General features: G+C 43.2%; 1 protein-coding gene across 6 annotated transcripts in view; it reads left to right on the top strand.

Moving 5' to 3' along the window:
* ITSN2 (intersectin 2) overlaps window positions 1-23,937 on the top strand; it is an 81,195-nt gene that overhangs the window by 11,783 nt on the left and 45,475 nt on the right. For all 6 annotated transcript variants that reach the window (XM_081855444.1, XM_081855447.1, XM_081855443.1 and 3 more), the window contains exons 3-12: window positions 218-310; window positions 5,220-5,283; window positions 13,932-14,095; window positions 15,118-15,312; window positions 18,042-18,138; window positions 18,377-18,519; window positions 20,458-20,521; window positions 21,786-21,923; window positions 22,012-22,100; window positions 22,954-23,216. In XM_081855444.1, coding sequence (XP_081711570.1) covers window positions 218-310; window positions 5,220-5,283; window positions 13,932-14,095; window positions 15,118-15,312; window positions 18,042-18,138; window positions 18,377-18,519; window positions 20,458-20,521; window positions 21,786-21,923; window positions 22,012-22,100; window positions 22,954-23,216 — 1,310 coding nt within the window. The remainder of the gene's footprint in view (window positions 1-217; window positions 311-5,219; window positions 5,284-13,931; window positions 14,096-15,117; window positions 15,313-18,041; window positions 18,139-18,376; window positions 18,520-20,457; window positions 20,522-21,785; window positions 21,924-22,011; window positions 22,101-22,953; window positions 23,217-23,937) is intronic.

The raw sequence follows: 23,937 nt of genomic DNA, 5'->3' as shown, positions 1-23,937 counted from the left end.
AAAAACCTTGAGAGAATAACAGTCAGCAAATAATTGCGCATCTAGGGAACAAGATACCATGAATCATAAAAGCATTCCTGCCAAACTGGTGAGGGTAAAGTGTGTTAAAAACTTGTGAGCTTAATATTATCACTTAGGAAATAAAGGTTCGTTTTCCCCCAGTTGACTATACCCATTTAAAACTACTTTTTAAAGAAGCATTCCCTTTTGCTTTCAGGAGGCTCAAACATTTGGGCCATCACCTTGGAAGAGAGAATGAAGTATGACAAGCAGTTTGACAGCCTTAAACCAGTTGGGGGATATGTCACAGGTTGGTGTGTGCTTCTGCAGTGAATTGCCTTCTTCATTATATAATCTGAAGATTTAAATCATGAATTTGCTCTCAGTTGAAAATTGGCATAAAATGCCTCTTGAAGGAAGCAAGGGGTTCCTCCAGATTGATAGCATTTACAAGTACAGGACGGCCACACCTTACGTGGGGACTCTGTTCCAAGAGTTCAGTGTATACAGAAAGCTGCATATTCAGGCCGCCTCCTTAGAACTTGGTCTTCTACCATCAGCTGGTGCCCGGAGTGAACCTCACTCCACAAGTTCCCCACCTTGCTTGGGGTAGGCCTATTCAGTGCACGGGCTCTGAGATGCTCTCATGAGAACTCGCAGGACTGCCCAAGTTCCCGTGAACGAGCATCTCCAGGCATCTGGAGCCAATGTGCTGAGAGGGCCTTGCCTGTATACCTGAAGGAGCATCTCCACCCCCATCGTTCAGCCCGGACACTGAGATCCAGCGCCCAGGGCCTTCTGGCGCTTCCCTCGCTATGAGAAGCAAAGTTATAGGGAACCAGGGAGAGGGCCTTCTCGGTAGTGGCACCCGCCCTGTGGAACGCCCTCCCTTCAGATGTGAAGGAAATAAGCAGCTATCCTATCTTTAAAAGATATCTGAAGGCAGCCCTGTTTAGGGAAGTTTTTTATATTTAATGTTGTATTGTTTTTAACACTCGATTGGGAGCTGCCCAGAGTGGCTGGGGAAACTCAGCCAGATGGGCAGGGTTAAATTATTATTATTATTATTATTATTATTATTATTATTATGAGCTTTTCACCTTAGTTTAAAGAGGTAAAGAGTCTAGTCTGGTCAGAAGGGAGTTGGTGCTTGGAAGTAGGCCTGGCTCTGGGTGGTGGCTCGACAGTGGTGTGTCTCCATCCTCAGATGCATGCCTTTCATTCCCCATATTCTTCCATTCAACCCAATCCTCTCCACCATTCTTTCAAGGAAGGGTGGTATACAATTAATGAGCAGATAACTCAAGGAATGTGGAGAATTGGCCCCTGTATGCTACCTGGAGAGACCATTCATATTGCTTCTCTGCCTGGGGAGTTCAACAGGGAAGGTTTGCCTCACTTGGCAGGCAATTAAACCTAAAATTGGAGAATCATGACAGCCTTTTATTGATTTTTGGAAAATTGTATGTAAGATTGCTTCTGTTATGTGATTTATGTGTTTGATTAGAAAGTACTAATTTTTATTAGCTTTATGCATTTTCACTTGTTTTAGTCTGGACTTTATATAAAATTGGATATGCTTAGATTGTATTCATATTTTTGTAAAATTGTGTATGTTTATTTTACTTGCTTGCACTGTGTGTGTGGTGTATAGGGTTATATGGGGCAAGGCGCTTCAGCCCCCTCCATAGTTTGAAGCAGGGGGCCCAGGCATCTCACCTATCAATCACAGCTCTGGCACTCATTGGCTAAAACTACTGATAGGCAGGAGAATCCGGTCTGGCTCCTTCCCCAGAAGTCACTTAGAAGGGTGATATATTTCTTTTAAATAAAAGCTCAGAGTCTGCTTTCCCTTCTCAGGGACATAGTGTCCATGGGCCAATGTTGGTGACCCTGATCAAGGATATTGTTGGTTCCTATGTTCACCACTTAGATATAGATACCAGTAGCCCTCATCGTTCCCTCTGGGTCTTCACGGGGCCCTAATGGCAGTAGCCGTCACTTTGGAAGCAGATGAGCAAAGGGAATCTGGTATTTCAGCAGGCTGAAGTGGAGCTGTGTGTCAGGGCTGGTCGTTGTCCTCTTCAGATCACCACACAAACGCTTCTTGTTCTTTTATAAAACTTTTTATTGCGTATTAACAAAACAATCTTATAAACGGTTCTTAAATATTATTCCTCAGAGTCACTTCTTTCAGATACCTTCTGAGCTCTGCTTCTCCATGACCAGCCACCCTCAAAATTTTGAACGCGCCTTTCCCTTCGCTTTCCCGCTCTTTTTTCTAACCTGTTAGTCCTCAATCTCTCTAACACCTGCGTGACATGTTTTACATGTTCCTCCATACTTTCACTATATATTAAGAGGTCATCTAAATAGGAGACACAGAACTGATCCAGTATACCTGCTAAGACGTGATTGATGAAGGTTTGAAATACCCCTGAGCCATTTTGCAAGCCAAAAGGCATTACCAAGAATTCAAATGCACCATACTTAGTACAAAAACTGGTTTTCCACTCATCCCCTTCTCTGACTCTTATCAGATTATATGCTCCTTGTAGATCAAGCTTGGTAAAGACTTTGGCTGACCTTACTCTCTCTAAGAGGTCATCTATACGTGGCAGTGGGCACACGCGAGGCTTCATTTGGCTGTTAAGGATTCTGAAGTCACATACTAATCTCGCTGCCCCTTCCTCCCCTTTCTTTTTGACAAAAAAGACGGGAGCACCCCCCAAGGCTCTCTGCAAATTCTTTTGCAGGAACTCCCTCAATGCTGCAGATTCTACTTCTGACATGGCATATATCTTGCTTGGTGGCAACTGTGCCCCAGGGACTAGATCTATCTTGCAATCATAGGGCCTATGTGGTGGAAGTTTATCCGCTTCTTTTTCACAAAAAACATCCCGATAAGCAATATATTGCGATGGAATCTCACTTTCATTCCCCATCAACTTCCCTGCTACCTCTGTTCCCATTACTTCCACCGAGATTTTTCCCTTTTGCCCCAAACAATGTGTCATACAATATACTGAACCAAAAACCAAAGACCTTTGATGCCAGGCAATCACCGGATTATGACGATTGAGCCAACTCATGCCCAGCACCATCGGGTGCCCAGCTAGTTTGGTCACATGAAATGCCCTGGTCTCTGAGTGATTACCCATATCCATTCTCATTGGTGGAGTCTCGTAAGTCACTTCTCCTGAAAGTAGTGGTCTGCCGTCGATTGTTTTCACTCGCAGTGGGAAATTCAAAGGTAACAAAGCAATTTTGTGTTCCTGTACCAACTTCTGGTCTATAAAATCTGCTGACGCTCCTGAGTCTAACAGCGCCTCTACTTGGACCCTGTGTCCATTGGGTAGTTGTAGTTGCACCTTCACCGTTAGTCCTGGGATAGGTGGTTCCGCGTGAGAGCCTTCTATTGCTCCTCCACCCGGCTGAAAGCTCCCATTTCCAGCCGGGGACATTCGTTTCCCTGATGCAGTTCCTTTGGGCAATTGTCTTCTCCCATGTCTGCTCCAGATAGAGACTCCCATCCTTTACGATTGCAACATTGTCGTGCCAGATGCCCTGGTTTTTCACAGACAAAGCAACGTCTCGTGTCTCTTCCTCTCCCTGCATTTCCTCTTACCATGGAAGAGGTAGTAACTGGGAGGGGTCTGGCTGCTCCTAATTCCATGGGCTCTGGCCGCTCTCGTCCTGGCACGTTGCCCATTCTGCTTTCTGTACTTTCAATAATATTGTTTTTCCGCCACTGTGGTCGCCATTGTTCCTTCTTTTCACTAGCCCTCCGTTCCACGCGTAGGCTCAATTGCAGGCATGTTTGGACCAGAGAGTCCAAGGAACTAGGTTCTGACATTTGGGCCAATTGGTCTAAAATCTCATTGTTCAGTCCTTCCCTAAAAAGGGCTGCAACTGTTGGGGAATTCAGATCCCATTTTAATTTCTGCACCAGCAAACTAAAGTTGGACCAATAAACTCCCACAGTGTCTTTTCCTTGTCTCATTCTCAACAGCTGCCTAGCTGTGGTTATTTCATGCTCAGGGTCTAAGAAAATCGTGTCTAGATACTGCAGAAACATTTGTAGATTTCCTAGGGCGGCATCCCTTCGAGATATTAGGGGTATAACACAGTCCTTAGCCTTCCATTCCAAGAAATTAATCACATAAGCAACCTTCTCTTGCTCAGATTGAAATTCTTTATCCTTTATCTCAATTATGCAAGAAATTTCTGTCTTGAAAGCCATGTATTCAGAGCTTTCTCCCTTGAAGCTACGTGGACGTACAGTAAATGTTTTACTCCCTCTATCTCCCCACGTCGCTTGCAGCATGGTTCTATGTTCTCCCAGTGCTGCTGATAGTATGTCGACTTGACTTTTCAACTGTAAGTTCTGTTGCCCTAAGTCCTGTAATGTTAGCTGGAGCGCTGGGGTTTCTCCTTGCCCAACTGGCGCCACAGCTCCCTCCATTTTGGCTTCTCCTTTACTTATAGTGAAGAGGCGCAGAGCAGAAGGTATTCTGTCAGGCCTGGTCATTGTCCTCTTCAGATCACTACACAAACGCTTCTTGTTCTTTTATAACTTTTTATTGCGTATTAACAAAACAATCTTATAAACGGTTCTTAACTATTATTCCTCAGAGTCACTTCTTTCAGCTACCTTCTGAGCTCTGCTTCTTGGTGACCAGCCACTCTCAAAATGGCGAAGGCGCCCTTCCCTTTGTTTTCCCGCTCTTTCTCCTACCCTCCTGGCTAGAGCTGGCCTGTATCTCCCCTCCTCCCAATCTGAGCTAGAACTGAACCCTTGCCTTTCCTGGGAACAGCCAGTCCCTCCCTATTGTTCTTCTTGCTCCCTTCTGTTAGATTCACTGCTCTCCTTCCCCCCTTGGGGAATGCTTTCTCCCTCTGAGAAACTAGAAACTTCTAACTCTTCCCTGACACTGTGCTATGTGCCTGCTGGAATAGGTGTTTACAAATACATATATCCAATTAATAATGGCTCTTTCTCATTGTTAAAATTTTCATTGATTGATTTGTGAATCAGAACATTAAATCCACTCAGTAATTTTGCATTTGCGATGTCAAATAGTTGAAGCACTTTGATAACTTTTAAAAACATAGTCCAGTATATTAATGAGTCCTTTAAGGAAAAAATCACCAATGGAAAGTTGAGAATTGTATTAATGATGATGACTCACCTTGTCCCATTTTTTCTTTCCATATAGGTGATCAAGCACGTACCTTTTTTTTACAGTCAGGTCTGCCATCTCCAGTCTTGGCTGAAATATGGTAATACATACATGCATGCATGCAGATATGTTTAATATTGTTATATTGATAGCACAAACGTCTATATCATTAATGAATGTGTTTAATGAGGATTATATAATGATAATAATGATAATTTATTGCTTATACCCCACCCATCTGGCCAGGGCTCCCCAGCCACTCTGTGCAACTCCCAACAGAATATTAAAAACACAATAAAACATCAAGAATAAAAAACTTCCCTAATTCATGAAATATTAAAAGCTTCCCTAAACAGAGCTGCCTTCAGATGTCTTCTAAAACTCAGATAGCTGTTTATTTCCTTGACTTCTGATGGGAGAACGTTCTACAGGGCGGCTGCCCTCTGCCTGGTTCCCTGTAACTTAGCTTCTCACAGTGAGGGAACCTCCAGAAGGCCCTCAGAGCTGGACCACAGTGTCTGGGCAGAACGTTGGGGTTGGAGATGCTCCTTCAGGTATACTGGGCCAAGGTGGTTTAAGGCTTTAAAGGTCAGCACTAACACTTTGAATTGTGCTTGGAAATGTACTGGGAGCCAATACAGTGGTGCCTCGCAAGACGAAATTAATCCGTTCCGCGAGTCTCTTCGTCTTGCGGTTTTTTCGTCTTGCGAAGCACGGCTATTAGCGGATTAGCGCTATTAGCGGTTTAGCGGATTAGCGGCGCTTAGCGGCTTAGAAAAAGGGGGGAGGGGAAGAACTCGCAAGACATTTCGTCTTGCGAAGCAAGCCCATAGGGAAATTCGTCTTGCGAAGCACCTCAAAAGACGGAAAACTCTTTCGTCTAGCGAGTTTTTCGTCTTGCGAGGCATTCGTCTTGCGGGGCACCACTGTATAGGTCTTTCAGGACCAGTGTTATATGGTCTTGGTGGCCACTCCCAGTCACCAGTCTAGCTGCTGCATTCTGGATTAGTTGTAGTTTCCGGGTCACCTTCAAAGGTAGAGCACATTGCAGTTGTCCAAGCGGGAGATAACCAGAGCATGCATCACTCTGGCGAGACAGTCTGCGGGCAGATAGGGTCTCAGCCTGCATACTAGGTGGAGCTGGTAGACAGCTGCCTTTGACCTGCGTCTCCATGGACAGCTGTGAGTCCAAAATGACTCCTAGACTGCGCACCTCCTCCTTCAGGGGCACAGTTACCCCACTCAAGACCAAGGAGTCCCCCAAATCTACCCGCCCCCTGTCCCCCCAAAACAGTACTTCTGTCTTGTCAGGATTCAACCTCAATATGTTAGCCACCATCCATCCTCCAACCGCCTCCAGGCTGGTTCTGATTTAAAAGAGAGGTAGAGCTAGGTATCATGCGCATACTGATGAACACCCAGCCCAAATCCCCTGATGATCTCTCCCAGCAGCTTCATATAGATGTTAAAAAGCATGGCCGAATTGCTGCTATAAAGATGAATGTATTGCCAAAAATGCTGTTCTTGTTTCAAACTTTGCAGATTGTGGACAAAACAGAGTGCTTTGGGAGGTGGCAAAGAGATATTTCCAAATTTGTCTGGCAGGGCAAAAAGCCCAGAATTAAGTTTAAGATATTAACTGATGCTAAAGAAAGAGGGGGCTTTGCCCTGCCAGACTTAAAGCTGTATTCTGAATCAGCAGCTTTTTGCTGGTTAAAAGATTGGCTGCTTCTCGAAAACACTGATGTATTGGATTTGGAAGGTTTTAATAATGCTTTTGGTTGGCATGCATATTTATGGTATGACGTTAAAATCCATAAGGCTTTCAAGAACCATATTGTCAGAAAAGCAGTGTTTAATGTCTGGACAAAATACAAAGACTTATTGGAAAATAAAACTCCAAGGTGGCTTTCACCATTGGAAGCTAAGGCCCGGAAAAGACTCAATATGGAGGCCGAATGGCCGAAGTATTGGGAAATATTAGAAAAAGATGGAGAAAATTGGAAATTGCAGGGTTTGGAGAAAATGAAAGATAAAGTGCGAGACTGGTTACATTATGCTCAGATTAAAGAAGTTTTTAAACTTGACAAAAAGTTAGGATTCCAGGTGGAAAAATCGAAGTTGGAAACGGAATTGTTAGAGCCAAAGACTAAGGTACTTTCAAGAATGTATAACTTGCTGTTAAAATGGAACACACAAGATGAAACGGTCAAATCGGCTATGATAAAGTGGGCACAGGACATTGGGTATAATATCATGTTTGAGGACTGGGAAAGGTTGTGGACCACTGGGCTGAATTTCACTGCATGTAATGCTTTGAAAGAAAATGTTATGAAAATGATATATAGATGGTACATGACCCCAGTCAAACTTGCAAAAATATACCATTTGTCTGATAACAAATGTTAGAAATGTAAAGAAAATGAAGGAACGTTCTTTCACCTCTGGTGGACCTGCCCTAGGGTGAAGGCTTTCTGGGAAATGATATATAATGAGATGAAAAGGGTATTTAAGTATACCTTCCCTAAGAAACCAGAGGCCTTCCTTCTGGGTATTGTCGGCCAGAGGGTGTTAAAGAAGGACCGAACATTTTTTATGTATGCAACAACAGCAGCAAGGATACTCGTCGCCAAGCACTGGAAATCCCAAGATTTACCCACACTGGAAGAATGGCAGATGCAACTGATAGACTATATGGAACTGGCCGAGATGACTGGCAGAATCCGAGACCTGGGAGAGGAGATGGTAGAAGAAGACTGGAAGAAATTCAAGATCTATCTACAAAAATACTGTAAATTGTATGAATGTTAAGAAGGATGCTAGATTTTAAATAACTTGGCACCATTAAGCTAGATGAAGTGAAGTATGAAGATAAGTTAAATTTAAGAAAAGACAAATTTTGGATAATCATTAGGCTAAATTTAAATTTTTAAGGTTTGAACAAACGATATCTAAAATTAGAGACATAACATTGGAAGATTAGATAACAAGAATGGAATTAAGGAGATAAATTGCTGGTTAAACTTTTATAAATTAGGAACGCAGGAGCGGGAGATGTGAGGAAGTCCAAAGAAGTTAAGAAAATATGTTTATGATATGTGTTACTTTGTTTCTTTATTTGTATTGTAATTAAAAAAAAAAACTTTTAATAAATATTTATTAAAAAAAAAAAAAGCATGAGGGAGAGGACGGAACCCGGAGGCACCCCACGAGTCCAGGGGTCCGAACACTCATCCCCCCCATACCACTTTCTGGACACGGCCCAGGAGGGAGGAGCGGAACCACTGTATAACAGTGCCACCAGCTCCTCTAGATGGCCCAGAAGGATGTGATGGTTGATGGTATCAAAGGCCACTGAGAGATTCAGCAGAACTAGGTAATAGCTTTCACCTTTGTTGCTAGCCCACCAGAGATCATCGACCAGCGCGACCAAGGCAGCTTCAGTCCCATGATGAGGCCTGAATCCCGACTGGAAGGGATACAAATGGTCTGCATCCTCCAGGTGCGCTTGGAGTTGTTCAGCAACCACCCGCTCAATCACCTTGCCCAAGAATGGAAGATTTGAGACCGGGCAATAGTTGGCCATATTGTGCGGGTCTCCCATTCCAGCCCTGCTCCCATGGTGGAGTCTCTTTCTGAATCTGAGCAACTTTATCTGCAAAACCTTTGGAAAATCATTGCAGGAGATCTTGGGGTCCTTACAAGACCCCAGTGGCGAAGGTGGTTCCATTAGATTGCGAACCACCTGAAAGAGTCCCCTGCTTCTATTTTCTGCATATGCAACAGAGGTGGTGAAGAATGTCTTCTTCGCTATCACTATCGCCACTTGGTAGGCTTGATGTTGAGCTCTAACCCATGTCCGGTCCGATTCAGAATGAGTTTTCCGCCATCAGTGCTCTAGGTGTCGCAGCGATTGTTTCATCGCCCTCAGCTCTAGGGGAAACCATGGGGCTGTCTGGGCTCCATGCTATCGGAGAGGGCGCTTCGGAGCCAGACAGTTGATAGTCCTGGTTAACTCCACATTCCAGCAGGTCATCAGGGAATCAGCTGAAAGGCCATCAACATGGGTTAGAACATCCCCTACCACTCTCTGGAAACCATTTGGATCCATTAAGTGGCAGGGGCGGACCATCCAAATCGATCCCACCTCCCTGCAGAGGGGAAGGGTCCAGTTGCACCACACTCCTGTTGCAGTGAGGACTGGACCACTGGCTGTGGTGAAGACTTCAGGGCCTGCTTCCTTGCAAGGCCTTTACCCACTGACCTAGGGGGCGAGGCCCAGGCCCTCACACTTCCAGCTTTAAAGAGACTCCTGCTGCAATGAGGACTGTAGGGCCCAGTGGGTAGGGCTGGACTCACTGGAACAAACACTTGGGGAAGGGCCTGGGGTGGGGGTGGGGGTAGTGTTCCACTATTGCTTCCCTGCTGCAAGTAACTAATGTGTTTTAAAATGTTCTTAAGCTGTCTGTGACATTTTAAGTTTTTGCTTTTGCTTTGTTTTTGCTCTGGGGGTGGGATAAACATTTAGTTGGGGCTGGGGATTAATTTAATTTTAGTATAATTGTAATTTATTTTTATTATTCAAACCAAATCAAATACCTTTATTGGCATCACAGTATAAAACGTTTCAAATCACTGGGATAATTAAAAGGACAAGGGTGAAGCTGTCAAGGGTTATAGGGTATTATTATTATTAGTTTTAGTGGTTTCTTGCATTGTTTGCATTTAGTTCTGAAGGGGAAAGGGTCAGTTGCTGCCTTGAAGTGGGCCCCAGCCAACAGAATGGCTGGGGCTGGTTTGATTGAGGGTGGGGGGTGGGGGTGGGATGCACTGGGAAATCCGATCTCAGTGATCACAGGCAGGAGGAGGAGTTACGCTAAGACCAGACCACATCATTCCCGAGGAGGCAGGTTTAATCGTTGTTTGAAGGCTATCTCTGCCTCCGGGTCTGGTCTCGACTGGAAGGATACTGGAATCAACACATGACCTTAAGGTGCTGCTGTGCAATGCCAGGTTGAAGATTCATAAGATCACTGCCATCCATGACTTGATCGTGGATGGAGGACTTGACCTGACATGTGTAAGAGAGGACTTCCGGGTTAGCGCCATCGGCGAATGGCGGAGTTCCTCCGATTGGAGTTTCCATCGTCTCAAACCTGGGAACGGGGTGTCAGGACAGAAACTGTTGATTGAAAGTGGAGCACTTTGACAGATAATCAAAAAAGAGAGAGAGAAACAAATTAACTTCAGTGCTGCTTTCTGCATTTTAAAGAAACAAAGTATTTGAAAATTGAAAGTAATTTTCTTTTGTTGGATATGTTTTAAAGATGGATACAAACAGAAATTATGTCCCCTAGCTTGTCAGTCTGTTGCTGCAGTTTATTTGGAGACGTTACAGCTGCGAGATTGGGATCGTGGGACCAGCCGCTTGACCTTGAATAGAAATGTGTTGGGAGGAAATTTTGGTGTCTGCCCTTGACAAGACAAATGCTTTGCTGGAGCAGTTGCACGAGAGGATGAATTTGATGAATGAGAAGTTGGACTTGATGACTGCCGTAGCCAGTGAGTATGAATTAACAGGAAACAAAGATAAAGAAATTATACAGCGACCAACTCAGGAAACTGGTTTGATTGGGCAAGTGCAAGGGCAGAGGAAGATGGAAGAGGTTGTGATCGCACCCCAAGCAACACAAATGGAGAGATCCAAAGTCCTGCAGGAGCAAAAGTTGCTGCATTGGAAGATTGAACTTGGAGTGTACCTGGAAGTGTTTGGAGTTAAGGAAGCTCTTAACTCTGGTGGAACTATGAAACATGTTGACATTTACCTTTTGGACAACCACTTTTTGGAATACAATGATGATGACAGGGAGTGGGACTGTGGGGAATGGGCTGGCTTGAGGAAGGAAAATGGAGATTATTACCGGTTGGAATCCCTCGCAGACCCACTCCCCAAGGAGAAAGGGAAGAAATTAAGAAAGAAACCAACAAAAGACAAGGAAGAGTGTAACTACAAACAAGAACAAGAAAATCTGCAGAAGGGGCATAAAAGAGACTTAAGGGCCTCTGATATAAGATCACCAGATTGATGGACTGGATGGAATGTATAGAAAGGACTGACATAACCCGAAACCAGGAAGAAGGGACGTTGGATAATAATTAGGGGAAAATTCTTTTTCTTTTTTTATGGAATTAGTGTAATATTAATGAAATATCAGGGAAAATGCTGGAAAGGAACTAATTGGCTTTAGTAGAAAGGATTTAAGGAGTTATGTATAAATATGGTTTAAACTTTGAATCTTAAGGTTTTTAAGGTAAGATAAGGTTAAATAAATTAAGGTAAATTGAATAACAGAATATGGTAAAAGATGGAAAGGATATGTTGAATTAATTAATGAGATAGGTTGTTAAGACAAATTATTTAAATAAAAATTGAGAAATATGGGAAGAATTTGCTGAAACAACGAATTAAGTTAGAATACAAAAAGGGAGGTGTGAGGAGGTCCAAGAAACAGGCAAATGAAAAGATGTAATAAGGGATGTGTATTTTTCTTTTTTTTTCTTTTTTCTTATCTTTTTTCTGTTGTATTTTTTCTTTGTTCTTTATTGTATTTATACATTCTGGAAACTTTGAATAAATATCATTTAAAAAAAAAAAAGTTGTGTAAGAGAGACTTGGTTGGATGAAGCAGACGGGCCGGTTCTTGCTGCTGCTTGTCCACCAGGTTTCTCTTACGCACAGCAGCCCAGGTCATATGTCCATGGGGGGGGGGGGTTGCAGTGATTTTTAGGATTTTAAAGGATATGATTTGTTCCTATTTTTTAAATTTTAATTTTTAAATTAATTTCTATACCGCCCTATACCTGAAGGTCTTAGGGCGGTTCACATAACATATCAAATACAAGAAATCAAAACAATAACCCAATAACCCTCCCCCCCCCCCGAAAAAGAGCCAGCATTTTAAAAAGTGTTATAGGATGTAGATCAAGTCAGGCAAAGGCCTGGTTAAAAAGGAACATTTTTGCCTGGCGTCTAAAGTGTATAGTGAAGGTGCCAGGTGAACTGGGGAGAGCATTCCACAGACGGGAAGTACTGCAGAGAAGGAGAGGACATACAAAGAAGGGCATCAGAAGATGATTTCAGCGTCCGAGTAGGTTCATGGGGAAAGAGGGGGTCCTTGAGGTATTGCAGTTCTGAGCCGTTTAAAGCCTTATAGGTCAAAACCAGCACTTTGAATTGGGCCTGGAAACTAATTTGTAGCCAGTTCAGTTGGACCAGGATTGGTGTAATATGCTCAAACCGTCTTGCTTCTGTCCCCCCCCCCCCAATATTGTTGTTCTTTACAACTGTCTTATTCTTGTCAGAGAAATGTTGAATGGCATGATCTGTATATCTAAATTTCTGTCCTAGGACAAAAATATTAGGATAGAATAGACTAATGTTTTGGAGCACAAACTGAATTTAAAGCATCTGTGGTGCTAGCAGCCTCTGAATGTGCCATGTGCTGTTAACTGAGTTTGGAGTAAAAACACAAAAACTGTAAACAAGCAGCAAGGTTTTCATGCTTCCTGCCATGATGGTTGCATTTTCTGATCCTTGGGTGGTGCATAGTACCCTTATTGCCTTAGGTATATGGTCTGCCTTTTTTATTACAGTCATACCCTGGGTTACAGACGCTTCAGGTTGCGTTTTTTCTGGTTACGGACCCGCCGAAACCCTGGAGTACCGGAATGGGTTACTTCCGGGTTTCGGGGGTCATGGATGCGCAGAAGCGCCGAATCGCAACCCGCATGTGCGCATACGTGCCGCTGCGGGTTACGAACACTGTGGGTTGCAAACGTGCATCCCACATGGATCACGTTCACAATCCAAGCTTCCACTGTACTCACTTGCTAGAATATGCAGCATCTATGCTCTTATCACTCTGTTTGCAAAATTCTTTCTGACAACTGGATGAAACAACAGATTATGTCAAAACAAAATAAAAAAATTCCTTCCAGTAGCACCTTAAAGACCAACTAAGTTAGTTCTTGGTATGAGCTTTCGTGTGCATGCACACTTCTTCAGATACACATTAAGTGTGCATGCACACGAAAGCTCATACCAAGAACTAACTTAGTTGGTCTTTAAGGTGCTACTGGAAGGAATTTTTTTATTTTGTTTTGACTATGGCAGACCAACACGGCTACCTATCTGTAACAGATTATGTTTTTGCTTCTTGGGATTCTGAATAGAAGCAACTGTTGAAGACTTAAACTCTGTCAGCATATGTTAGTTGCATTACTGTTTATTGTGTAAGCATTTTAAAAAATATTTTGGAACTCTTAAACTGCTGTAGGGCACTCTCGGCTCTGTTTCTACTATGAAAGGGTGGAATATAAATCCTAATGTTCTGAGCCAAGTGATTAGAGCTGCTATCCCACTTCTATATAAAGGATGCAGTGGAGTTTTTGAGCATAGAGCAATTCAGGTGATTAATGTCCCTATTTTACTCTTGCCCAATTTCTGTCATTCTCTGCTCTGTTGTAACCTCTCTCCAGCCTAGGTGAAGGATAAAATTCGGTAATTCATAGGTTTGCCTCTAGCAACCTTGCTTTCTTTCCAGTAGATGCTGCTCCACCCAGGGGTGGGGGTGGAAATACTAAGAGCTCTCTGCCAAATAGGAGTAATTGGCAAGGAAAATAGTCTTCTGCTACTGAACTATAGAACGTATACAAATATATAAACATTGTTGTATTGTTGTTTTTAAGGGCACTTTCAGACCTGAACAAGGATGGGAAAATGGATCAGCAAGAGTTTTCTATAGCAATGAAGCTCATCAAACTAAAGCTACAAGGCCAGCCTTTGCCCGTGGTTCTTCCTCCAATGATGAAGCAACCTCCAGCATTCTCTCCCTTGATTTCTGCTCGTTTTGGTAATCATGAATATGAATCAATGTACAGGTGTTTGGAGAAAGACTGCCCCTCTTAAATTATTATTGATAAATAAATAGCTATGTTCAAATCTGTTATCATTAGACAATAGATCATGATGTTAAAGATATGTACAGAAAATATGGCTAAATATTATCATATATTTTTGTCATAAAAATGAACAATGAGTACTTTTGAGATGATTCTCCTGTGCTCTGATGGCATAATAAGGATGGGCCTCAGAAATAGTGCAGCTAATTCTATGTGCTGGAAAGGGGTTAGGACTTGCATGTTTCAAAGTGCAACCATGCTTGCCATATGGCACGATCCTTTAAAAAGTAGGGTGAGTTTTGAAAGCAGGTTGTGATATGTTGTTCGCACCTGTCTGTCTCGAGAGACAATGGAGTGTGCCTCGGGGGGTGAAGGCAAGCCACTGGAGAATTGCAGTGCCTGCTGTGGCTGCAGAGACCACAGAGCAACTCATAACTGCTGCCTGCTGCATTGGTCTGCTGTTCTAAGTGGGTTTACAAAAAACAACCCTACTTTTTTAAGGCAAACCTTTCAATGTGCCGAAAGTTGATGCCATTGAACAAATTATTCTCTTCCTCTAATCGTACTATATATTAGACATCTATTGCTTTAAGCAAGTACTTGGAGCATATTGCTTGTTCTTTTTTTCTGAAGCCTGTGGCAACTGGGGTGTGTTATTAGGGAGAAAACCTTGGCTGTATAACTGCTCGAATGAAGCAAACTTATGTGTAAGCATAGACCTCTTATCTAAAACTAGTTTTTGTAGCTCAGGGTTTCCCAAACTTGGGTTTGCAGCTGTTTTTACAACTCTCATCCTCCCTAGCTCGTAGCACCCATGGTCAGAGATGATGGGAGCTGCAGTCCAAAAACAGCTGGAGACACAAGTTTGGGAAACCCTGGTGTAGATCTCTCTAGTAAAAGTGCGTCATGTCTCCCCAATTCCTGGCTGTTCACAGCTATATGGCTATCACTAACAACTTGGTTTCTCTTCTAGGCATGGGCAGTATGCCAAACCTGTCTATTCCAGCATCTGTTCCTATAATGGCACCTTTAGCTCCAATGTCCTCTTTTGCTTCTGTAACGTCCATCCCCCCCCTGATTATTTCTGCTCCTCTGCTGCCTTCCACCAGCACACCTGCATTGCCAAATGGAACAACCAGCCTCCTCCAGCCACTACCATACTCTTCAAGTAAGTATCATCATGTCCGACAAGAGGCATACATCCAGTCTGGACGATCTGAGTTGGATGTTGGCCAATGCCTTGATTCTGACTGCAAAATCTCCTCCTAGCAAATACTAAACTGATGATTTTTCCACCTTAAATTCCTTCTTCTTGCTACGCTAACCACTTTCCACTGGAAATATTGTATGCATGATGCCCCGCGCCAAATATTTTGTTGTTTTAATGAAAGTTTGGATGTTGCTATGGAGAGCAAGATGGAGGTGGTACTCAGCCTTTTCCCTTATACTGTTTTCCTACTCAAGGTCACTAATCCATGGAAGCTATTTCCTTGTTCGTGGGGAAAAGAGGAGGAGATTAGTTTTGAGTGGACAGACGTCAGGAAGGGAGATGGTTAAGCACCCCCTTACCTCATAAGTCCTCCTGCTCAGCCTCTGAGGCTCACTGTTATTAAAGAAGAGCCCTGCCAAATCATGGTAGGAAAGTTACACAACTTGGTGCTGCCTGTAGAGAATGTATTGAAGAAAATGAAAAAATAGAATTGGGCTATAAATTAGCATAAATTATTAGGGTGTTGTAGTCAGACTAGTTCTCAAAGCTCGTCAAGTTTGTGGTATGGAGTCAATTTTTTATTCTTTTGCTTTTTTCTTTTTCATTAGTTTTTATTTTTCTTCTTTGTTTGCTCATTTACCCACTTAATTTTTGAGCTTTGTGTTTTGCACTTTGTTTTTTTTAAAAAAGTTTTGTTCTATTTTTATTTATCCATTTTTTCCACTCACATAAGCACAGTTTAAAATAATTCTTATGATTTACTTAAGGCTTATTTTTAATCTGGGAAACAGAGTGTGCATAGATCTAATAAGTTAATGTCAGGGGACTGCCATCAGAACGGGGGAGGGAGGCAGGGGGATACAGAGAGCCTCCGGCGCTTCTGAGAAGCAGCTCCTCGCCCGGCAGTGGAGAAAGTCCCACCTCCAGTGGACCAGAGGGGGAGGGGAGTAGCTGGGTGAAGGGAGGGCTCAAAGATGCTACGGAGAGCCCAAGTGCCTCACCTAGCCCGGCTGCCCAGGAGGCACACACGACGCTTCCGGCACCCTGCTTGCGCAGAGGGGTGAAACATACGGAGGGGAGGTGGAGATTTGGGGTGTGTAAGTTCTTAGGCTGGGGGAGAAACCGGAAGGGGGCACTCCCGGAATCTGCAAGCGACTAAGATGGACATGAACTTTGGGGCTCTGCACTGTAAATAGTTTGCACCAATAAAACCTGTAAAAGACAGGTCGGAGTCCTGCCTGGTTACTCACGAGCAACCACCACCAGCACCTGATAGTTAAGCTTAGTGTTTGTGTAATTTCTGAATTTGTTAGAAATTCTAGGCATTATATTGTATATTTTAATACAGGGGAGAAATTGAATTTTGGTTTATACAGTCAATTAAACGGATGAATGGAAGAACGTTCATAAAGGGGTCAAAACTGATAATCCAAGAAGCAAAAGCTAATTTTGACATATTTGAGCTCAGTTGGTAGAGCATGAGACTCTTAATTTCAGGGTCATGAGTTCAAGCTCCACCTTGAGCAAAGATTCCTGCTTTGTACGGGGTTGGACTAGATGACCCTTGTGGTCCTTTCCAACTCTACAATTCTATTATTCTGTGATTGCAGGCTGACGTAGCTTATCTACAAGAGACCCATTTAATTGAACAGGATAAATAATTATTATAGAAAGACTGGGTGGGGTGGGTTTTTCTTGCCGGAAATGCAACCAGTGCAAAAGGGGTCACCACTTTGGTCAGAAATGGATTTCCAAATGATGTACTTATGAAAACAAGCTTAAAAATAAAAGACAGAACCATTTGAAAAATGAGTTGAAAGAGTTATGGGCACAAATGTTTAATAATATGCTGGAAGGATAATACCATGACCCCCTTTGAACAATGCATAGAAAATAGGACTACACTTGTAAGATAGAAACAAATTGGGTATGGATAAATATACCGTATTTTTTGCCCCATAGGACGCACCGGCCCATAGGACGCACCTAGTTTTTTGGGGGGGAAATAAAGGGGGGAAATTCCCCCAGGTGCGCTGCGCTAATCCCGAAGCTTCTGGGTGCCGGCAAGGTCTCCGCTAGCCATGGGAGATCCGCGTGGCTCTCCCACAGCTAGCGGAGTGCTGCGCTAATCCCGAAGCTTGGGGCGTGCTGAGCTCAGCGCGCCCCAAGCTTCTGGGTGCAGGCAAGCTCTCCTCTAGCCCTAGGAGAGCTGGGTCTCCCATGGCTAGCGAATAGCTTCCTGAAGCCTGGAGAGCAAGAGGGGTCGGTGCACACCAACCCCCCTTGCTCTCCAGGCTTCAGCGAAAGCCTGCATTCACCCCATAGGACGCACACACATTTCCCCTTCATTTTTGGAGGGGAAAAGGTGTGTCCTATAGGGCGAAAAATACGGTAATGATATTTGGAATGTGTTTATAAAAAGCATATTGACTTTTATGCTCGTTAGAATAATTGTAATACTTTTATACATTTATATATACTTGCAAGTAATTTTCTCTCATTTTGTTTTTTGGTTTTGGTTCATGTTCACTTTTCCTCACTTTTTTACTTTATTTCTCTACTGAAAATTTTCATCCAAATAGTAATAATTTTAAAAGTTTTTGGTATGGAGTCAGGTTTGTGCCCAAGTGATCCATGGAGATACTTTTGCCTTGCATTGTGGACTATGTGCTTTTCTCTTGTTTCAGCTTTGCCTCACTTTAGTTCATACAGTCCCATGATGGGCGGATTTGGTGGTGCCAACATCCAGAAGACACAGTCCCTGATAGATCTTGGCTCTAGTAGGTAGGGATCTTCAGGCAGATTTATGTCTCAATTGCAAGTTTCTGTTTTTTTCAAGATCTCTTTGGGTGGCCTTTGCAATCTATCTGGTTCCCCACAAAAGTGAGTACTTGGAAAGACAGAAGTCATTTATTCACATAAACTGTTGCTGCACAAAAACATAGGAACAATGTTCCAGTTTGAACATATATTTATATAATACCAGATTTCTTGCAAATGTGATCTTCTTTTCATATTGCAGTTCAAATTCTTCTTCTACTACCTCACTAACTGGGAATTCACCAAAGATTGGATTTTCAGATTGGGCAGTTCCTCAGGCTTCCAGATTAAAATACAGGCAGAAGTTTAATAGCCTTGATAAAGGGATGAGTGGATACCTGTCAGGTTAGTATTACAGTATTATATTTAAGCTTGCAAAGATTAATGAGTGATTCATGAGTTGATTGACAAAAAGATTTCTTCCTGTTCATAATGCAGTATGTTCTAAGGGGGATTTCTTTTTAAAGGAAAGGGATTGCAATTGAAGATTAAGTTTATAATTAATTGAATAATTTTCCTATATAAGAAAATGAAATCCCAGTATAAATGTAATATTTAACTGCACTTGCATGTTTGAAGATTTTTATAAATAAGTATCTTTGCAGGTGGTGTAAACAAAATCTGCCCTTATTCCCTTATGGGGTACACAAGAGCCCTTATAGAGTCCTTTGTAGGTTCTCCATCGGTAGGAGAAAATAACAGGCCAACCAGAGAAAATTGAGAAGCAAAGCAGCTAGTAAACCTGATCTTTATTAAAGCTGTTGCAACAGGGTGCTCCCCTCACACGCAGGAAAGGAGGAGGACCCAGAACCAAGGTGTGCCTGTCCTTATATAGACTTGTAAAATTGCTCACCCTCAAACTCCAGACCACCCCCAGAAACATCATACATACATCATAGAAGGGGTGTAGCCCAGGACCACCACCCCAATACATCATACCTACATCACAGGGGGCGGTCTAAAACAGAATCCTGAGTGTGTTGTTTATCTCCTGGCTGGCAAGTTACCTGATTGCATTATCTGAGTTTTGGCTACTCTTATGTTATTATACTCCTGCCAACCTAGCAGTTCAAAAGCACGTCAAAGTGCAAGTAAATAAATGGGTACCGTTGGGAAGGTAAACTGCATTTCCGTGCGCTGCTCTGGTTCGCCAGAAGCGACTTAGTCATGCTGGCCACATGACCCGGAAGCTGTACGCCGGCTCCCTCAGCCAGTAAAGCGAGATGAGCGCTGCAACCCCAGAGTTGTCCACGACTGGACCTAATGGTCAGGGGTACCTTTACCTTTATGTTATTATAACTATTCACCGTATTTTTTGCTCCCCAAGACTCACTTTTTCCCTCCTAAAAAGTAAGGGGAAATGTGTGTGCGTCTTAGGGAGCAAATGCAGGCTGCGAAGCTATCAGAGAAGCCAGAACAGCAAGAGGGATTGCTGCTTTCACTGCACAGTGATCCCTCTTGCTGTTCTGGCTTCTGAGATTCAGAATATTTTTTTTTATTGTTTTCCTCCTCCAAAAACTAGGTGCGTCTTGTGGTCTGGTGCATCTTATAGAGCGAAAAATACGGTAATTCCTGAATCCAGGTCACAGGCTCACCCTATTCACACCTTAAATGAGCCCTAAAGGCAGGATTTGTGAGCACAGAGACCATGAGGAGGCTTTTTCATTTCCTTCCTCCTTGCAGAGAAACATTTGATCAGTTTGGGAGAGTCAAAATGGTTTCAGGACTGTCTTCTTATACTGTTTCAGACATGTGGTTTATGTATTTATGTACATGTTTGCCTTGTACATTTAATTTATATATTTGAGACCTTAAATTATTATAATACAGACTAAGACTTTTCAAATTATATTTCGAGTAAAACCAAACGGGGGCCCATCCACATTTCCCTTTGTCCTGTGATTTATTCCATTTGGTCTGTGGCTTGTAGGCATGGGTCTGAGAGGTTTCTCTTTTGTTCCATCACTTTCCCTGGGAAACCCTGCTGTTCACGGCTGAATCAGAGCAAATGTCAATCAGGTTTTCTGCAGACTGACATTTGTTCCAATCCAGCAGTAATAAGCAAGTTTTCATCTGGGAAAGTGTGGAACAAAAGAAAAACCTCTCAGACCGATGTCTAGAAATCACAATCCAAACAGAATAAATCACAGGACATAGAAAAGTGTGGATGAGCCCTGGCCTGTAGATGGTAAAAAATATCACTGGTTCTTCAGTGCAATTAGATTTATATATTAACATACTTGACTTATATATTAACATACTTTTCATCTTTGATTTACTCAGGGTTTCAGGCAAAAAATATTCTTCTGCAATCAAACCTTTCCCAGACACAGTTAGCTACTATTTGGTAAGTCCACACATAAATTGATAAGACTTTGATGTTTTGTGCTGCTCAATGTTGATAAGCATAGAGTAATTTTTAAAGAAATGTAATAGTCTACATTGCATATTTAATACTGTACTCTTTTTATTTTATGCTTATTCTTGAATTGCAGAATTCTGGTGTTGAGATTATATCTGTTTAATTTCTTTTTTTTTATTTAATTATCTTTAATTAAAAGTGGTGGCAGCGGCTCTACCAATGAAAGGTTGCAGTGGCGTGGGGACTCTGAAAGGCTGCATGAGCTTCCTGCAGCCAATCGGAAGCCACAGAAGCGTCGCTGCCCGCTCAGTCAGTCCCCGCAAGGTGAGGCGTCCGCGGCTTCTTTCCAAGGAAATGCCTCGCCGCGTCAGGTTTACCTCAGCGCGCGGTGACTGACTGAGTGGCTGGCAGGGTCCGCAGGGCGGATTTACGAGTCTAGTGGGCCAGATCTGGCCCACGTACCCCCCTGTCCTACTACTTCACACCACGTGCCTCTGGGAGAATTAAAACGGGTGTTTAATTCTCCAGTTAAAATCAGCTGGACTCCAAATTAATATCCTTCAATGCATTAAACATTAAAACATTAACAATGTATGGGTTTAGAACAAGGATGGGGCTAGACTTGACCACAGGATGCTCTCACTCCTCACCTGACATCAAGAATTGGGGCATGTAGACCTTCTCACAGTTGTCAGTGCACCACACAGGACTTGCGAACCACCTTGCCCAGTGCTTTGGAGTACCATAGAGTACCATCTTTACAGAGTGCTGCATAGGGGCCTTTGCAAAGCCCTTCAAGGATCAGCTGCACCAAGGAGTCCCACATGGGGAACTCAGTGGCACAACCAATCTCACAGAACTTGGAACCAACGCCTGTCACCTGACTTTGAGCTCCATCGCAGCTGCACAGACAGTCCCAGTGGGCTTGCTCTCACTGTCAGTCAGCTGCTTGCCAGTTCAGAGTTGGGAGCCCATTTCAAGACTCTTTGTTGGAGCCTCAACTTTCCCCTCACCCAATGTCACATGTGAATTCGAGTATGAGGCAAGTGAGCATGATTTGGGGGGAAACTGCCATGTAGGCCCAATTATGTTTCAAATGTGCTTTTGTGGGTATTTGCTTTTTCAGAATTGTTCAAGTTAGTAAGAGGTATCTTAAAGATATTGTATTAGAATGTTGCATTGAAACAATGAGATTGCTTTTTCATATTTCCTCGGTTCTTCTAATGCAAGACTTCTTCTGTCTTCCTAGGTCACTTGCTGACGTTGATGGCAATGGACAGCTGAAAGCAGAGGAATTCATACTAGCCATGCATCTGACTGATATGGCCAAAGCTGGGCAGCCTCTCCCACTAACTCTGCCTCCGGAGTTAGTGCCACCTTCTATGAGGTGCATAACACAAGATGGTATGTTATTAAAATTGTATAATAAATGGAAAAGATGTCCTTTAAAAAAAATCCCTGTTTCTTCTCTCTAGAAGTGGAAAATGTGCTGAAAATACTGATTGTGTTCTGCCAACATACCAGAAAATAATGCAGGAAGAAGAACCTCCCCAAAAACTTCCAGGTAACAGTGGGGTTCTTTTTTATGTTAAGAGTGCAAAGTTGACTTTAAAAAGGCATTAGAACTGAAAGAAACGTCGTTTTATCCCATATTTCAGATATTATGTGTGCCTGACTTCAATTTGCTTCATAGAAGCCATTTGAGCACTTAATAACAATTGTAGGACTCAAGTATACATTGTTTACAGTAGCAGTGGTACGTTGTCAGGACCAAAAAGCAGCAGTACATTGGGCTATGTGGAGTCAGAGTGGTTGGACTGTGGCAGTGTTTCTACGACTTGATCCCCCAGCTGTTGTTGGACTGCAACTCTCATCATCCCTGGCTGACAAGACCAGTGGTCAGGGATGATGGGGACTCAAGTTTGAGAAACATGGGACTATGAAAGCAGCAGGCAAGATGAAGAAACCCAAAACTACGGTTATTACTTAATTTCCTTTTTGAATCACTTCAGTATCAAAGCCCTGTGCATATAACAAATGCTTTTCCATTTGTCAGTGATCTTACTTGAGTGTTATCTACCTCCGTGTTTCATACTACAGTGGTACCTTGGGTTACATACGCTTCAGGTTACATACGCTTCAGGTTACAGACTCCGCTAACCCAGAAATAGTACCTCAGGTTAAGAACTTTGCTTCAGGATGAGAACAGAAATTGCACCACGGCAGCGCAGCAGCAGGAGGAGGCCCCATTAGCTAAAGTGGTTCTTCAAGTTAAGAACAGTTTCAGGTTAAGAATGGACATCTGGAACGAATAAAGTACTTAACCCGAGGTACCACTGTACTGTCCTTGTTTTAGAAATGAACCTGCATTAGATCAATTTTTGCACTCTGATGCCATTTACTATTCTTTAATCTAGTTACATTTGAGGACAAGAGGAAAGCAAACTATGAGAGAGGCAACATGGAGCTAGAGAAACGCCGCCAGGTGTTGTTGGAGCAGCAGCAGAGAGAGGCGGAGCGTAAGGCTCAGAGGGAAAGAGAAGAAAAGGAGCGAAGAGAGAGGGAACAGCAGGAGCAGGAGCGAAAGAAACAACTTGAACTGGAAAGGCACTTGGAAAAACAGCGGGAGATGGAGAAACGGAAGGAGGAAGAAAGAAAGAAAGAAATTGAAAGGCGGGAGGTTGTTCTGCTAATTGCTATTTTTAATCTGCAAAGGAATATCTTTTCCGTTTATTGCTGTTTAGTGATCTTCACTTAAGCATTCTTTTGCCACCGTGTTGAAACCCACTTGTCCCTAAAGATGACACCAAACCCAAGAGCCCCAGCTGTGTCTGGGGGCAGCCAAAGCTCAGCCTCATGCAGCCAGTTCTCCATTGAAGTGTTCCAGGCAGTCAGCACAAATAGCTGGGCTGCCTTCATTTTGAGGTGAAGGCCCTTTCAGGGCATTGCCTAAGCACCTCCAGAAAGTGCCTGCCAGGTGTCTGTCACACAGAATTGCAGTGTTGTGCATGCGCTAGCAACCCTGTCCAGGTAGGTAGTCCCGAGTCCAGCAGTGACCTCGACAGGAAGTCCAAGGCTGGTGACACTACAGCCTTGGACTTCCTGAGTTCCTCATGCTGAGAAGGATGCTGAGGCTGAGTTCCTCATGCTGAGAAGGATGCTGCTAATCAGGGAACCCCTGAATGTGAGGCCCAGAGGAAGGAGTACATGCAACCTGCTGCAGCAGAACCAGGACCCTCATGGCATGGGCCCCTTCCCCTGGGCTTGGAGAAGCGAGGGCCTCCTGTATGGCATTGCCAGTGCAATAGCACCAAGTGGGCGGCTAGGGAAAGGTAGGATAAATGTTTGTCTTCAGACCAGAGGCTTTAAAGAAGTTGAAATGCACATTCTCCATAATTCAT

This window comes from Podarcis erhardii (assembly GCF_964252035.2).
Source record: "Podarcis erhardii genome assembly, chromosome: 3".
Taxonomy (NCBI): Eukaryota; Metazoa; Chordata; class Lepidosauria; order Squamata; family Lacertidae; genus Podarcis; species Podarcis erhardii.
This window is presented reverse-complemented; position numbering and strand designations above follow the sequence as displayed.